This window comes from Acomys russatus, chromosome 12, assembly GCF_903995435.1.
Source record: "Acomys russatus chromosome 12, mAcoRus1.1, whole genome shotgun sequence".
Taxonomy (NCBI): Eukaryota; Metazoa; Chordata; class Mammalia; order Rodentia; family Muridae; genus Acomys; species Acomys russatus.
The window spans coordinates 37,999,652-38,016,845 of NC_067148.1; the positions used below are offsets into that span (position 1 = coordinate 37,999,652).

The 17,194-nt window shown below is 39.2% G+C and overlaps 1 protein-coding gene across 3 annotated transcripts in view; it reads left to right on the forward strand.

Moving 5' to 3' along the window:
* The window catches only part of Dis3l2 (DIS3 like 3'-5' exoribonuclease 2), a 303,393-nt gene that overhangs the window by 90,822 nt on the left and 195,377 nt on the right, over positions 1-17,194 (forward strand). For all 3 annotated transcript variants that reach the window (XM_051154243.1, XM_051154242.1, XM_051154244.1), the window contains one exon: positions 15,595-15,820. In XM_051154243.1, coding sequence (XP_051010200.1) covers positions 15,595-15,820 — 226 coding nt within the window. The remainder of the gene's footprint in view (positions 1-15,594; positions 15,821-17,194) is intronic.

Sequence of the window (17,194 nt, forward strand, 5' to 3'; positions counted from 1 at the left end):
TATACTTGTAAGTGATCAGTGAGTCACTTAAGAAATCAAGGAGGAAATTTGAAAATTCCTAGAATCAAATGAAAATGAAAACACAAATTGTTAGAACCTTTGGGATACAGCCAAGGCATTTCTAAGAGGGAAGTTTATAGCTATCTGTGCTTACATTAAATATCAGAGAAAACTCAAGTAAATTACTTAATGATAAACCTTAAGGTCTTAGAAAAATAAGTACAAGCCAAGCCCCAAATTAGGATATGGAAAGAAATAAGGATCAGAGCTGAAATTAATGAAATGGAGAGTAAAAGAAAATACAATAGATCAGTAGAACAAAGAGGTGGTTCTTTGAAGAGAGAAACTGAGTTGACAGACCATTAGCCAAAGTAACCAAAAGAAAGAGAAGGCCCAAATTAATGAAATTAGAACTGAAAGGGGGCACATTAAAGTAGTATCATGGAAACTTAGAATATTATTAGATAATATTTTGGAACCCTAGCAGTCCAATAAACTGGAAAATGTAGAAGGAATGGGCAAATTCTTAGACACATGACCTACCAAAATTGTATCTAGAGGACATAGCGGTATAAACGCAAGTACAGTGAGCACTGGACTGAGCAGTCATGAGTCTCGAAAGAAAAGCCCACAACCGGATGGACTTGCCGCCAGACTCTACGAGTCCTCTAGGGAAGAACTAACACCAAAGTTCCTCCAACTATCCCATAAAATAGAAGGGAAGAAATGCTTCTAGATTCATTGTACGACGCTAGTATTACCCTGATGTCAAAGCTGGGTAAGGACATGAGAAGAAAGCTATCTTTGATTATCCCAAATATAAAAACTCTCAATGCAGTACTTACCTAAAGAGGTGAACAACACATTGAAAAGATCATACACCACAAGCACGGCTTTATTGTTGGAATGTAGACATGGTTCAGCATATACAAACCCATGAACGTAATACAGCACATGAGAAGATGAATCAAGGATATAAATCACATGAGTACCTCAGCAAATACAGAAGAACCTTCACAAGGCTTGGAACCCCTTCATGAGAAAATTCTTACAGAAACTATATATTAAAGGATCATATCTCAATATAATAAAGCCTGTAGGTGATAAGCTTATTGCCAACATTATATTCAGTGATAGAACCCGAGAGTGTTTCTTCTCTAATGAGAAACAAGAAAGGGATTTCCACTCCTTTTATTATTTAATGTAGTGCTTGAATTCTTAGAGCAGTCAGGCAAGAGAAAGAGACAAAAGAGATGCAAATGTTTGCAGTAAGCATGTAAATCAGTGCTTCTCAGCCTTTAATACAGTTCCTCATGTTGTGGTAACCCCAACTATAACATTATTTTTTGCTGTTACTTCATAACTGTAATTTTGCATAATGTAAACATCTGTTTGGTCCAGGGGGCTTAGGTGATCCCTGTGAAAGGGCCATTTAATCCCAAAGGTGTGGGGATTCACAGGTTGAGAACCTCTGGCAAGGAGATTGTTAGATCTGATACACCCTTTCAGAAAAGTGGTGGACTGACAGAATTCTGCCTAAAAATGGGCAAGCTTGGATGCAGGCAGAGTCGATGGCCTGCCAAGACAGGGTAAGCAAGTCCTCAATAGTTCCTGCCTCACAAATATGTCTGTCAGCTGGAAGGCTGAAGATGATGCTCCAGCATTATAGAGCATTTTGGGTAACTGTTCAGATAGTAAACTGTCATTTTTTTTCACTTTGGAAGCTGCTAACCTGTACTTCCTGTTTACTCAGGTAATTAATTTTATTCCTTCTCTAGACTCTGATGGAGTTGAAGACCAGATAGTTTAGTTTTACAATTAAGCTTAGTTGTTTAGGGGTTAAGATGTTTTTATGTTTAGGTCGATGTTTTAAGCTGATAGAGATGAGATATGATAGATATTGATTTACATTCAGAATTTTAGACTCACCAGGAAAGAAAAGATGTTTTCTTCAAGGTTGTCAAATACAAATAGCCAAAACATTATGAATGTAACATTAATATAATTCCTGATTTTCTTGGTTTTTCTTGCTGTATGTAGTTTATTTCATATATGTGTAATTATATATATATAAGAGAAATGGCGGGATACAAAATCAACATACCAAAATTAATTTGATTTCAGTATACCAATAATGGATATGCTGAGAAAGAATCAAGAAAACATTACTACAGTATCCTCAAAACTAAAGAGGAGAAAGACCTCTAAAATGAATTTTTCTAAATACCAAGGAAAGAAATTGCAAGCAAAAGAAAATGGAAAGACCTCTCAAATTCATGGATTAGCAAAATTAATATTGTTAAAGTAATCATATCACCTAAAGTGATGCATAGATTTTGTCTCATCCATACCAACATTCTAATATCATCCTTCATAGGATAGTAAAAGAATTCTGAAATTCATACAGAAGCTCAAAATACCTTGAATAGCCAAAAACAGTTATGGTATGTACACACACACACACACACACACATACACACACACACACACACACACACACACACACACACACACACACACACACTAAAATCCAAAACACCCTTACAAACTTATTCTTTTAAAACTTAAAAAATTGAGATTTTCATACATGAATATACTATATTATTTCTACTGCTTCTTCTTCTTCTGACTCCTTCGCTGTCTGACTCTTTTCTGTGCTCCCCCATTCCTCTCAAGATCATGAACTCTTTTTTAATAATTGTTATTGTCACACCAAATACATGTACACACACACACACATACACACACACACACACACACACACACACACACACACACACACACACACACACACACGTACTTAGAGCTGACTACTTAGGAATAACCTATAAAAAGGTTCTTCTTCCTCTTTCACCAGCTATGCTTGCTGTAGCTCTTCATCTAGAGGTGAGGCCTTGTGAAGTTTTCCCTCATCCATGTTGCCATGTTGACTGGTGTGGTCATTGTTTAGGTCTTGTGCAGGTAGCCTTATTGTTAGGATTTAATGTCATGCCTAGAAGGTACTATCTTGAAGCAGGTGATCCAAGTCTTCTGTTTCTTACAATTAAAAAAATACTTTTAAAAAAGAGAGCGCGCATGCGCGCATGTGTGTGTACGGGGGTGGGGGTGGGGATGGGGGGCGGCAGTTGTGCATGTGAATGTAGTGCCCATGGAGGCCAGAAAGAGTTTTGGATCTCTGGGAACTGGAGATAGGTGTATTAGTTAGAGTTTTTATTACTGTGATAACCATAACCAAAATTAATTTGAGGAAAAAAAGGGTTTATTTCATCTTACAGTTTCTAGTCCACCATCCAGGAAATCACAGCAGGAACCTGGAGGCAGGAACTGATGCAGAGGCCATGGAAGAGTACTGGCTTGTTCCCCCTGGCTTGCTTAGTTTGCTTTCTCATATATCCCAGGACCACATGCCCAGGGACAGCACCATGCATAGTGGACTGGCCCTTGACACATGAATCATCAATCATGAAAATGGCTCACAGGCTTTCCTACAGGTCAGCATTATGGAGGCATTTTCTCAGTTGTGATTTCCTCTTCTCAGATGAACTAAGCTTGTGTCAGGTTGACAAGGTAAGGTTGCAAGTCTCCTGATCTGCGTGTGCTAGGATCCAGATGTGAGTCCTCTGTAAGAGTAATATCTGCTCTGAACTGCCAAGCTATCTTTTTAGTCACTAGCTCATAAGTCTTTCCAGTCCCCCTTTCCTGATGTCCCTGAGCCATAAGTATAGGGGTTGTATTGTAGATGTATTAGTTGGGGCTAGATACCCCATAGTCATTTACTCTATGCATTTCGACCTCTTATGTATCTCAGTATTAGCCTCTTTCTCTTGCAAAAAAAGCTTTTATGATGAGTAGTGAGAGCTACGTTTACCTATGAGTGTAAGCATATGTATTTAGAATACAGTTGGAAGCTAAATTGATTTAGGGAAATGGCAGTAGTAAGTTCTTTTCCAGGGTCAATGATCTCTCTATGAGTCATGACTTCTTGGCTATGTTTACAGGACCAGGCATGAGTTTCCTCTTGGCTTGCTTAAGTCCAGTTAGACAGTTGTTAGCTACTCCCAAGATATTAGTGCACTGTTGTGCCATCTGTTGTATTTCTGGACTGGCTGTTGTGGTCTACCAGCTTTACACTGCATAGGGACATTCATCACGTATTGCACTGGCAACTTCACAGCCCTTCTGAGGCCAGGAGAACTAGATCTCAGGGAGGAGGCTTTCAGGTCAGGGCAAATGTGATCCCTCCAACGCCTGTGTCTAGAGTTTGTGGGTCTTTAACAATAGTGTCTTTCTTTCAAGTCTGGGAAACAACCAAGGAAAATTAGCCATCTTATTCTTGAGAAAGGCACTATAAATATACATCTGATACATATTATTTGGATTCTAAAAAATTTATCAATATTTATTTATTCAACAAATAGGTATTGAGTACTTACTGTGTGATTGGTGCCCTCACAAGTGTTGTGTTTATAGCAATGAGCAAATAAGGAAAATTCCCTGCCTTCATAGAGCTTGTATTCCATTGGGGAGGCTATGATGCCATTGACTAAGATAGTCTTTGTGGCATGCTCAGTAAGTGATAAGCACTAAAGAGGTAGAAAAATATGAAGGGTATGAGTTTGGGGGATGAGAGTTGAGATTCTTCATAAATGACTCAAGAAAGTAACAGGAGTAACAACTACAGGAAGGGATGGGCTCCCTATAGAGGTCTTGTGGAGCATTTGGTGCATACCTGCTGTGTTAAGGAATAGCAAAGAGGCTGAGAGGGAGAGTTACTGGGTGAGCATGAAGGTATGAGTGGGTGGAGTGAAGGTAATGTATCATGCAGGGTCCCTGCATCATTATTTGGAGTTGGCATTTGTCTCTAATTGGGAGTAGAGAGAAAACGGACACAGAGACTCCCAAGTCTTTTGCCTGTGTTCAGGAGAACTAATGGAAAGTCAGTAAGATTGGCATCACTGGCCGGGTGGTAGTGGTGCACACCTTTAATCCCAGCACTCAGGAGGCAGAGGCAGGCTGTGAGTTCGAGCCTAGCCTGGTCTACAAAGTGAGTCCAGGACAGCCAAGGCTATACAGAGAAAAGTTGTCTTGAAAAACAAAACAAAACAAGCAAACAAACAAACAAAAAATTGGCATCACTGAACTTAGAACTGACATGGCTACCTGGTTAATGGGTGAGAGGTGTGTAAAGAGGGTAAGGATGGAGAACAGCTGAGTTTGAAGCCTGAACAAGTAGGAGAATGGAAGTAGTTTTTTATGTTTCTAATAAATAGATGAAAGGTTTTTGTGATGACCCACCTTATATCATGCATGTATTCTAGCGTGTCCATAAATATGTCTTTAAGATGATAATGTTCATACTTGTATTTTATAGTGAAAGAAGTTTGTTGCCAAATTGTCTCTAGAACTCCCTGTGGAAATATCAATTGCTTCTCTTGGCTCCAAGTATTTCCTGAATAGTGTATTACACTCCAGCCCAAATATGCCATTAAGGGATTTGAAAGTTTGTTAAAACATGTGTGGCAACTGAGAACTGTCACTTAAGCCCAGTCCAACTAGCCAAGAAAGGAAGAGCAGCTCCTAGCTGGACTTGTTGACATGCATTAGAGCCAAGCAGAGGCTCAGGTGCAGTGCAGTGTAAAAGGCTTGTCTCCTGGGCACAGAGCCTTCAGTTGACACCGTCCCAGTGGTCCTGGTGACTGCACATGTGTGGACAGAAGTGTGTGAGTCCTTTAGAGAAGCTCTGTTATGCTGAGTTGATAGCAACCCTGTGCTCAAGGGGAATGTTATAGTGTCCTCTTCTTGCTCTTCCACCTCTTCCTCTTCTCCTCTTCTTCCCCCCACCCCAGAATTGAATATTTCATGAAATAGGCTTGCTCTTTTTATAAAATTTAAAACAACAGTTTTCAAAAGATGGACTTTGTGTCCACAGAATGTCCCCCCCCCCCCCCGCCATATCAATAAACAGAGAGCTATGAAATGTTTTTGTGTGGAGTTTGGGTAAGTCAGCATAGTGGAAATGTTACTTAGGATTCCATTTGAATTTTTTGGTTACAGGGAATTTTTCTGTTTGTTCCTCAGTCTTGAAATACAGCATATTAATTTTAAAAGGAAGGGAAGAAAAATCTAACATACATCAGTTTTGAAGTGACCAGTTCCTCCTCTTAATTCTGGTGAGTTTCACTTACTATTTGTAGTTGATCTAATTTACTTTCTCAGTGGAGGTAATTCCTCCCATTTTTGAGGGCTAGAAAGGTACACTACAACTATGAAAATGACCAAGGAGTGTCCCTGTAAGCTGTCACCAGATGTAGGCCTTCTCCTCTTTATCTGGGCTTTTTTTTTTTTTTTTTTTTTTTTTTTTTTTTTGTGCTAAGATTTGCTTTCAAATAGGAAATCAGTGAATTTTCTACTTACATTTGAGACTACATTGGAAACTGAAGTTGTAATTTAAATATGAAGGCCTAGATTTCTTTTAGAAATTATCTTAATGTCTTCCAATTTCGCACTCTCGTGTGCGTGTGCGTGTGTGTGTGTGTGTGTGTGTGTGTGTGTGTGTTTTCATTTTGGTAAAGTACCTATTGACTGTTTTCCTGATGTGTCATGTCATGAGGACATTTCAGGATGGTATAGCATCAGGTGAACATGCATTTTAATTTTGTGACTCTTATTATATGGTAGCCCTTTCATTCCTTCTCTTTTTTGATAAGTTTTAAAACAGCTAATTCAAGTCTTATTCTACTCAGAAAAAAAGAGACAAAGATTTCCTGAGCATGCTTTATAAGCAACCATTTTGGGAAATTCTGTGAACTACAGTAATGAATATGACTTAGTTTGCTATCTTGTGGAAGAATGAAATGTGCAGATACCTGGGATGCAGCCTGATGGAGGAAGCTTGCAGTGAGGGAATAACAGATGAGCAGTGGCCAGAGGAAGGCCAAAGAACACTTCTCAGAGAGGGAGGTTAGCAGAGGAATATTTGGCAAAGAACTGGGTTTTGAATTTTGATTATTTGCACATAAACAAGATGAAGAGATGGTTCACTCAGTGGGTATGAGTTACAGTATCTAGGGGCATGAAGTTTATTCTAAATCTGTTTGTCTTTAATCCAGGAAGGGGAGATATCTCTAAGGAGTCTGGGACCAAAAATGCTGGCTAGATTTAGAACCTTAACCCTAAGTTCATGTCACAGCCCTTGACACTTAGTAGTCGTGGGGCTAACATATCTGAACCCTTTCCTCTTTCATGAGATGGTATGACTGTGATTGCTGTCCCCTCTTCCACAGAACCATTGTGTAGATCAGATCAGCTGATGTGTGTAAGGCACAGGGAAGGTTTGTCAGTGCGGGAGCTCACTGTATACACTCTCCCCCCTTCTCTTATTGCATCCTTTATTTGAGCTCTGCCACAGCGCTGTTTTTTTCAGCTGACACTTAGTCTGGGGCACTGCTGCCAACTGTCAGACTGAGGTGGACGATTGCGAGTGTGGATCCCAGTGCTCCAGTCTCTGAACCTCCATTTCCAACTGCTCCTGGGTGCTCCTTCACATCTTGGACTGTGCAGGCCTTAAGACAAAACTGAACTGTTTCTAGATTTCATGTTTTGCTACCTGAATTCAGTGTCTGGCAGTTGAGCTTGACCCTTCCTTCCCCTTCTTGCTACAGATTTTCTTGGGAATTTAAGTTCCCTGTTGAATTCAATATAATTATGAAAAGATTCACTTACTCCAGACTTTCTAGTTGCAGGCACCTCAGAGCTATCTCAGTTCTCACAGCTTTATGATAATTTAAGTTTTGTCCCCTCTTTAAAGATGGCTAACTGAGACTCAAGGAGTGGGATTTTCAGAGTTAGCTCTCCTGGGAAGTAGCAGAGCTTTAGCTGTCTCTGGGGCATGTGCAGTTCATCCCTTCTTTACAGACCTGAAAGCAAAAGACACCAGGGCTCTTCACACTGGTGTCTCTATCCTTCCTCACTCTCACTGAGCAGTTCACCATTACTCTCAGTTCCTAAAGGACAATCCAGCTCATTTCTTTTGCAAGTGTGTTCTGCCTCAGCTTGGACTTCTTTCTTTCTTATATTTATCCCAAGGCAGGTGAAGTAGTGCAGTGGACTAAACTAGGGCTGGGGGTCAGGTGGGATTGCTTTTTATCCCACAATCCTAATCTAAGAAATGGCTGGACCACCTTTCATTCCTACCCACAGTGTATTGCTGTGCATTATGTGAACACTGCTATTTTCAGGTTTTTTGTTTTTGTTTTTGCAAACTATAGTTCCATAGAGATATATGCTTGTGTTTCTTCTCTGATGTCTAATGAGGCTGGGTACCCTTTCATATTTTCTGACTTGTGGGCATTTCTGTTGTCAAGTACCCTAAGTGGTTCCTTGCTGTTCTGGTAGATTTTCTGCCTTTCATGGATATGCAGGAGGTCTTTATATGTTCTACATGTGAGCACTTCTATGCTCATTTTCTAAATTTTCTTTTATGATATCTGAGGACAAAAGAAAAATTTAATATCTTTTTGTGTCTGTGGTATATGTATATTTGTATTGTAAATTTGTGCACCCATCTGCATATGTGTGAGTAAGTAGCATGCCTATGTACATACATGTGGAGTTTAATGTTGGGTGTGTTCTTTGATAGATGCTAATCTTATTTTTGCATAGTATTGTGTATTTGTGCACATATGTGTGGCACACGTGTAACGACATGGTGCTGTCTTTAAAATGCTTCCTGCTTCCTTTGTCAGATGTGATTCACATTCAGTTTGTGGAAATATTTTGTAGATGGTGATGTGCACATAGTCTTATAAGGAGTGGAGAAGAGCTTGTGGTCCTTTTCATTTGTAGCATTTGGTGGGTCCAGATATTGCTAGCTGGGCCTTTCTACTTTAAAACTCTTTCCCAACCAGCTAATGACTTCTTGGTTTCAGGAATCATCAATGATCATTTCCCACATCCAAGTGAAAGCAGGAAGACAGTGATTCTTTTATTTCTTCTGATTTTAACTCTAACAGTTCTTTAGTGAAGAACTTTACCTCACCAACTGTTTGATTACTCTGCTTTGCAGGTTGTATAGGAAAGCTAGGTCAAATGCTTACAGTTCAGCAAGGCTCACCAGAGAACCCTTTCATGATCATTCCTGAGTGCCTTAGATAAGACACTCATATCCTTTAATAGTTTCCTTGTTGTTCTGGTAAGACAACATGTTCAAGGTTTGTCTCATCTATGTCCTAGTCCAGACCTAAATTAGTTGTGTCTCCAAGGAGTCCTGCATCTTGACTCTAAATGCATGTAATATGGAAGGATTCAAAAGCGCATAGTTCTTAGGTCTTGAGAGCTCATGATTATGTGTCTCCCACCATGCCCTTTGTTCTATTCTTTCTTTTTTAATTGATGTTCTGTATGCATGTATATGTGTGTAAGCATGGGCTTACTTACAGCACAATATGCATGTAGAGGTGAGAGGACAGCTTTTGGGATGCAGTTCTATCCTTCCACAGTGGGACCTAAGACTTAACCTCTGACTCATCTCACTGGTCCTTGATTGATTCAAATGGGTCTTAGATTAACAAACTAGAATGAAAAAAAAAAAAAACCATTTACAATACATACTTATATTTCAGTTGCCCAATTTTAAGTGACTTGATTTATTCCTGAAATCCCATTATAGCATATTTTTTGCTTCTGTAGTTCAAAAGTGAATATAATACCTAAAATAGTAAAATATTCTCCCCGCCCTCTCTCTGTGTGGTGTGATATATGTACTTGTTGGTCTGATGTGTACTGATGTATATGGTGGGAGTTTGAGGTTGATGTCAGATTTTTTCTATGGTTACTCTTCATTCTCTCTGAGCACAAATCTCATTGATTTAGCTAGACTGGGTGGCTAGTATGTTTCAGGGATCTACTTGTTGTCTTTATCCCCTTTTCCCACTGTCAGTTGTAGGGTTACAAGTATGTGCCACCATATCTAGCTTTTTATGAGTTTTGAATATACATGCAGGCACTTAACTGAATAAACTTTTTCCCCAACCTGAAATATTCATTCTTGAGTACAGTGATCTAAAACATTGTTTAACTGGGTTAATTTTTGAATGTGCTATATAGCAGGATTGGGCTAAAGTGGTAGAGTGCTTGCCTAGTAGGTGTCTAGTGTTGATTCCCAGACTGTAAGTAAAATGAAAAAATAATACTATTTAGCTAATTTTATTATATTTTTTGTTATTGCTTTCCACTAATATCTTACCATTAGCAATTTCATGGTCTGTGTACACATGAGCCAAAGCACAATTCTTTTAAAAAAGTTTTTTTGGTCATATTCTTTGCCTCCCTGAACTCTTCCTGTAGCCTACCCCTTCCCAACTTTCTGTACTTTATGTTCTTTCTCTCTTAAAAGCACACACACACAAAACCTCCCCCCAAAAATCCCATAAAGCCAAATCAAACCAAAACAAAAACACTCCCCTGCCCAACAAACATGTAGTCCAATTTGTGTTGGCTAAGTACTTCTAAACATGAGACCTGCACTGGGGTATGGTTGATATCTATACCCATTGTCACTTCATTGAATAAAACATATTTCCCATTCCAGAAACTATAGGTTGTAAATGTGTTCCTGGCCAGGGGTGGGACTTTGTGCCCACTTGCCCCTCTCCTTGCTGAGAACTTGTCTGGCTTGAACTTTATGCAGGTCTTGTGCATGCTGTCACAGTCCCTGAGTTCTTATGTGCACCAGCCTTGTTGTGTCTGTAAAGTGCCATTTCCTTGAAGTGGTCTATCATCTCTATCTCTTAGAATCTTTTCAACTCCTCTTCTGCCTAGATCCCTGAGCCTTATCCCATTTAGATTGGGTTGGGCCCTCCAAAGTCTTTTACTGTCTATACATTATACAGTTGTGGGTTTCTCTGTTAATCACCATCTATTACAAGAAGAAGCTTCTCTGATATGGGTTGAGTGATACACTGATCTCCGAGTATGGCAATATGTCAATAGAAGTCATCTTATTATTATGCTCATTTAACAGAATAATGTAGATTTTCCCCTAGGGCCCATGACCTATCTAGATTCTTGGCCTCATTTACAGGGCTGTGGGTTCTGTCTCATGGAGTGGGCTTTAAATCCAATGAAAAGGTGATTGGTTACTCCCACCACATTTGTGCCACTATTGTACCAGTAAAATATAGTTCTTAATAAGTAGTTGGGCAGAATCATGCTGATTTTAGAATCTTTATATATGCTTCCATTCAGATAAAGATGTGAGATGGGGGGGGGGGGCTGGAGAGATGGCTCAGAGGTTAAGAGCACTGTCTGTTCCTCCAAAGGCCCTGAGCTCAATTCCCATCAACCACATGGTGGCTTACAACCATCTTTAATGAGATCTGGTGGCCTCTTCTGGCATGCAGGCACACATGGGGGCAGAGTACTGTATAAATAATAAATAAATCTTTAAAAAAAAAAGATGTGAGACTGGTCAATCTTTGTATTGTGTAAAGTCAGAATTCTGGTTCCCTGTGTAATATTTTCTCAGTTGTCTCTGAGATCCAACTCATTTGTGAAACCAGTAGTGTCGGAAATAAACACATAGAAGAAACTAAAGCTGGGTACAGTGGCATGTGCCTAAGGGTCCTTATTTCCTTGTCAAAACAAGTAAGCAAATAATCCCCCAAACCCTCTCCAAATATACCTCCTCCTGCCCCCCCAAAAAGCCCAAACAAATTAGACAGGAAGAGGAACAAGGGAGGAAGGGAGAGGGTGATTGAGACCATATTTTAGTGTGACCTGCTAGTCAGTCTACCATGTTACTCATTTTGTTTTTCTCCAATGGTGATTCCTTTGTGATAAGACAATAGAGCAGTGTCTGGTTGTAGTCACCCTGCCTGAGACTTAGGCCGCTCCATCTGCTTGTATGGGTTGCTCTGACAAACTTACTATTATACTCGTTGTTTAGGGATGATTGTGGATAGATTAGATGTTACCAAATATTATTGAATTTCTAGGTTTACTTAAATCAGTTGAATATCTTTGCTGATTTGAGTGATGTCAGTCTTTCTCTTTTATAACTTACTCTCCCCCTCCACTCTTTCCTTTCTCACTTTCTCCTCTCCCTTCCTCTTCCCTGCTCTCTTCTTCTTCCACCCCCTCTTCCTCATTCTATCCATCTTTCTCTCCCCTAGTTCTCTCCTGTCCTCCCCTCTTTCCTATGTTTTCTCTCATTTCCTCTCTTCCTTCCCCTAAATCAGTGCTTCTCAACTTTCCTAATGTTGCAACCCTATAACACAGTTCCTCATGTTGTGGTGACCCCCAACCATAAAATTGTAACTGTAATTTTGCTACTGTTATTAATTGTAATGTAAATATTTTTTGGAGATAGAGGTTTTCCAGAAGGGTCACAACTTAAAGATTGAGAATTGATGCTCTAGATTCTTATAAAGCCCAGACCATCCTAAAATTCCTAATTCTTCTGCCTCAGCCCTTTAAGTACTGGGATTACAGGTATGTGCCACATTTATGTATGAACATACAGGACTTATTTATGTTATGAGTGAAGCTTTTTTTTTTTTTAATTGAGTGTCTATGTAGTGCAATTTCACTTACTTGTGTTCTTACAGAAAAGAACCTGAGGGATTTTTTTTTTTTTTTTTAGGTTTCTGTCCTTTTTTTGAAGACAGTACAGGCTGGTTTAAAATTCATTTTCTAGTGGCCTCAAATTCAATCCACATGCCTCAGTCTCCTGAATTCTGGGTGTATAGGTGTGATCTGCTACTCCAAGTTTATATGTATTTTTTTCTCAGAAAAACTAACCACTGTATACAAGTTTTTCTGTTGCTATAATTTCATAAATCCAGTTGTTTTTCAAAAATTTAGAGATAGTTCTTAGATTTGTTATTATGACTGAGTTTCTTTGTAATATTTCACTCTGGTTTCCGAAGTGAACATTATAGCATTAATCATCTGGGGATAGTTACAGCAATTGAAAACCACAGCATTGGGATATTGTGGGAAGAATTTATTAACTTTTCTGCCCTGTGTAAGATGAATTTTTCATTAAGCATGATCTTCATGATTTACTTAGACTACTAATTTGGTTTTTCTGAAAGTAGATGCATATTTTGAAATCTCCCTGTTAAACTCTTCACAGATATAAGCACAAGGAGGACTTGCTCAGCACTGTGTTCAGGTCTCTCTTCACCTGCTGCTTCTGTTGAAGCATCGATAAAACAATCACTGTTGCTAGTAACCCCAACCCATTCTCATACTTTTAGCATCTTAACCAGTTCGTTCTTTTCTCCCATAGTTCTGATTGCACATATCCCTGGTAAACTGTCATGTTTCCTGCTCTATTCTTGGCTCCTAAAATAGTGTATGGCTCTGTAAAATACTCCAGAATGAATTTTTAAATGAACATAATGTGTTATTAGTCTGTTAACCCCCTAAAGATAAAGCACTTTGAGATAGTGTTCACCAAGGGTGGATTTTCCATCATTTGTTTAAAAGAGTGAAAGGCACAAACCACAAATAGTGACTGAGTTTGTTTTTTTGTATTTATATACACACATATATGGTCACTTTAGTTTTTATTATATGTTTAACTTGTATAAGGCTTTTTTTCACCCAGCAATAGAGTCCTAAGAAGGACGCCATTTTGTAGTAATATCCAGAACCCACAAATTCTACTACTACCTTTTACTGATATTGATGGGCCAATTAACATATCAAGTCACAGGTTTTCTTCAGCAGCTCTCATTCATTCATTTAATTTATTTATACCATACTCATAAACAGAAAAGAATATTGTCATGTGTCTGTCTTGTATCAAACTTCTTAACTGATTATTGATCGAGAGGTTTTTTTTATATTTGTTTCCTTCTTATTGTTGATGTGATTTATATAATTTGTTATGTTTTATATTTTGATTTGAGGCCCAAAATGAAGAATTAAGGCTTTATATTGTTTAAAAATATTTGATTAATGTGTGTGTGTGTGTGTGTGTGTGTGTGTGTGTGCACACATGTCTGTGTGAGTACCTGCCTCATGTGCATAGGTGCCTCTGGAGGTTAAAAAGGGCATCAGATGCCCCAGAATTACAAGCTGGAGCTTCTGTGCTTTCCTAAGATGCTGATTGCTTCTGTGTGATAGAATTTCATAAAGCAGCATGGGACTTTGTAGCCTCATGTGGGTGCTGGGAGACAAACTCTGGTCCTCTGTGCGAGCAGCACATGCTCTACGCTGCCGAGCTGTCTCTCCAGTCCCAAGGCTTCATATGTTTAGGAGAAGAATTTATAATCTCTTACATCTTACTTTGTCTTTTCCACAACATCTGTGTTCTTGGGTAGCACTTAACCTTATCCTAGCTTCTCCTCCTTTCCTGTGAGTTCTGGGTTTGGTCTTTGGATTGTATCCCAGAGTTCTTGAGTGTCATGGCCATATTTGTTTTTTCTTTATTGATGTTTGAATGTAGAATGTCATCAGCTTTGTTCTTCATTCCCAATATTTTTTTTCCTGGTAGGTTGAGTCTGTCGGTGATAATTTCTAGTATATTTTTATTTGATTCACTGAGTTGTTAATTTCCAACATTTCTATTTTTGTTGTTGTCTGTTTTCAAAATCTCTCACTTTCTTCACTGACTTTTCTCTTCCATGTTGACTTTTTCATCCATATTGCTAATGATCTCATCCATTTTGCTATTTTTTCCCTCAGGGTTTCTGACTCCCATTTTAGGTCCTGGATTGAGTTTATCTGTGTCATCTTTGAGGTCATTGATTGTTTTCACTAGCAAACATTTGAAGTTGTCCTCTAGTGCTTTACCTACTTCCACATCTTTGGATTTCAGTGCTTGAGGAGTTGTGATCTTTTGGAGGACCCATGTTACCTTGCTTTTTCACATTTCTCCTGTTTCTGTGTTGTGATTTGTGCATCTACTGTTCTGAATACATCTTCGAATTTTTTTCAGGGGTATTTTCAACTGGGAAGACTCCTCTTTAGGGCTCAACTCCCTGAAGCCCTCCAGAGAAGAAAAAATTTGCTTTTGGAGGATGCTTCTGTCCTTCTTCCCATCTACCCCACCTTTTTTGTTTGGCTTGGCTAGTTGGTTTGGGTGCATTGCTCATGTTTTTTTCTGTACTTTTTATTGCCTATCACTATGACTTTGCCTTTCTGAAGCTCCTTCTCTCCTCTCTTTGGAACAGAGTCTATCTTTCCTTATTCTGTCTTTTCCTCACTTGGGCTCATGAAAGCAGCATGGAGCCTCCATCTTATCTGGAAGTCACTCTTAGTGGCATCCAATACCTGGATGAATTCTTCTATGCTTTCCTAAGATGCTGATTGCTTCTGTGTGATAGAATTTCATAAAGCAGCATGGGACTTTCTAGTATTCTAGTGTTCAAGGGAGGGGGATGAAAATGTAGATCAGAATCCTGAGAAGATGGCATCTTGAGGACTTGAGTACCAGCCTGCTACTGCTGGCTTACTTGTCTACCTAGGGTGTCTGTGCATCAGGATAATAAAGGTCTATTTTCTTTTTCAGTCAAATGTTATTAACATCTAGTGTTGCCAGTTGCCTGCAGTGTTTTAGAAGAATATTTTTTTTCCTTTCTTCAGGCAATTAAACCAGAGAGCAATGACAAAGAAACAGAAGCTACTTATGAAACTGATGTCCCTGAGTGCTGTGGACACCAACTCCTGCAGCAGTTCCCAAAAGGCTGTAATAGTCCTGATGTCATTATAGAGGCTCAGTTTGATGACAGCGACTCAGAAGATAGACATGGCAACACCAGTGGACTGGTTGATGGTGTTAAGCAATTGTCAGTCCATACTCCTGAGAAAGGTGAGTCTTAGGCAACTGTTTGACATTTTGTTATAGCAGGTGATTATTTGGAGCCTCTCTTTGCAACAGAGTAAGAGACTCACAGAATGATCGGGATAGTCCCAAATTCGGTGGAGGCTTTTAGGAAGGGGATGTCTGGTAGACTGCTTATAAGAGAAGGGATGGAAGGAACTGCCGTCCAGCGCTTTGTGTGGTAGTGGTTGCCACTACCCTGTTGATCAAAGCTACTATCAAAGGTTGTGATAGGTTTGAGTTACTATTGGTAGGTGCTGCAGGGTGTCCCGGTTCACCCTGTGGTTGATAAGAGCAGAATTATCCTCGCTTTCTATTTCTTTCTTTCCTCCATGCCTTCATCCCTCTTTACCTAAGGCTTACACGTACTACCTAAGTGTTCTGCTGTTGAATTATATCTCCAGCCAGAATTAAGCAAGTATTAAAATTCTTTTTTTCTCCCCCCCCCCCTTTTTTTCTGAGATAGAGATTTTCTGCGTAGCTTTGGCTGTCCTGGAGTTGCTTTGTAGATCAGGCTGGCCTCAAACTCACAGAGATTTGCTTGCCTTTGCCTCCCTGAGTGCTGGGATTTCAGGTGTGTACCATGCCTGGCTTAAAATCCTTTTGTAAAATATTTTACATTCAGTTTTGCTTTAGTTCAGTATATAATTTTAAAAAATTATTTGTCTTTGTGGTAGGCATAGATCAGTTTGAATTTTGAAAGTATTTTATTCTCGGGAAGTATTTTGATTCCAAATGTTTAAAAGAAAAAGTCAGTCGTATTTTTTCTGAATGGCACATAAGCCTTGGGCTTGGTGATTATAGAAATGTCAAATTGCAAACACATGGATCAAGAGCTGTACCCAAAGGCTTTACTTGGCCATACTACAGGAAACTTAAGGGCAAAGGATATTAGCAAGTTGAGTATTGCATTATCTCGGTTTCTAAGAGGTTCTAAATAAGGAAGGTATATTTCCAGCTGGACTTGAGTTTTGTATATACTTGGAAATGGAGATGAGTGAGCAACATGGACCTGGCTAGGCTGATTAGACGATGAACATTGTTATCAGGACATTTCTGGCCCAATCACCATGCAACACTAGAAGGAATGCCAAAAGATTACCAAAGGAGGATGCTGAGCAGACAACTTATGGTAAGATCTGGCAAACACAGTTCCGTAATCCTGGAGGCTGGGCTGACTATAGGAAGGATGCAGAAGCATTGCTGTTTTTCTCCATTGACCTTAGCCAGAAAGTATGCTCTGAAAGCATGTGTCCTTTTGTTGGTAAGGATTACTCATTCACAGTGACTTTCTCAGCTTTGAAATTTACTTTGAATGAGCAGGCTAGTGTTTTTGCTGTTACTCTGGCTTACCTTCATTTC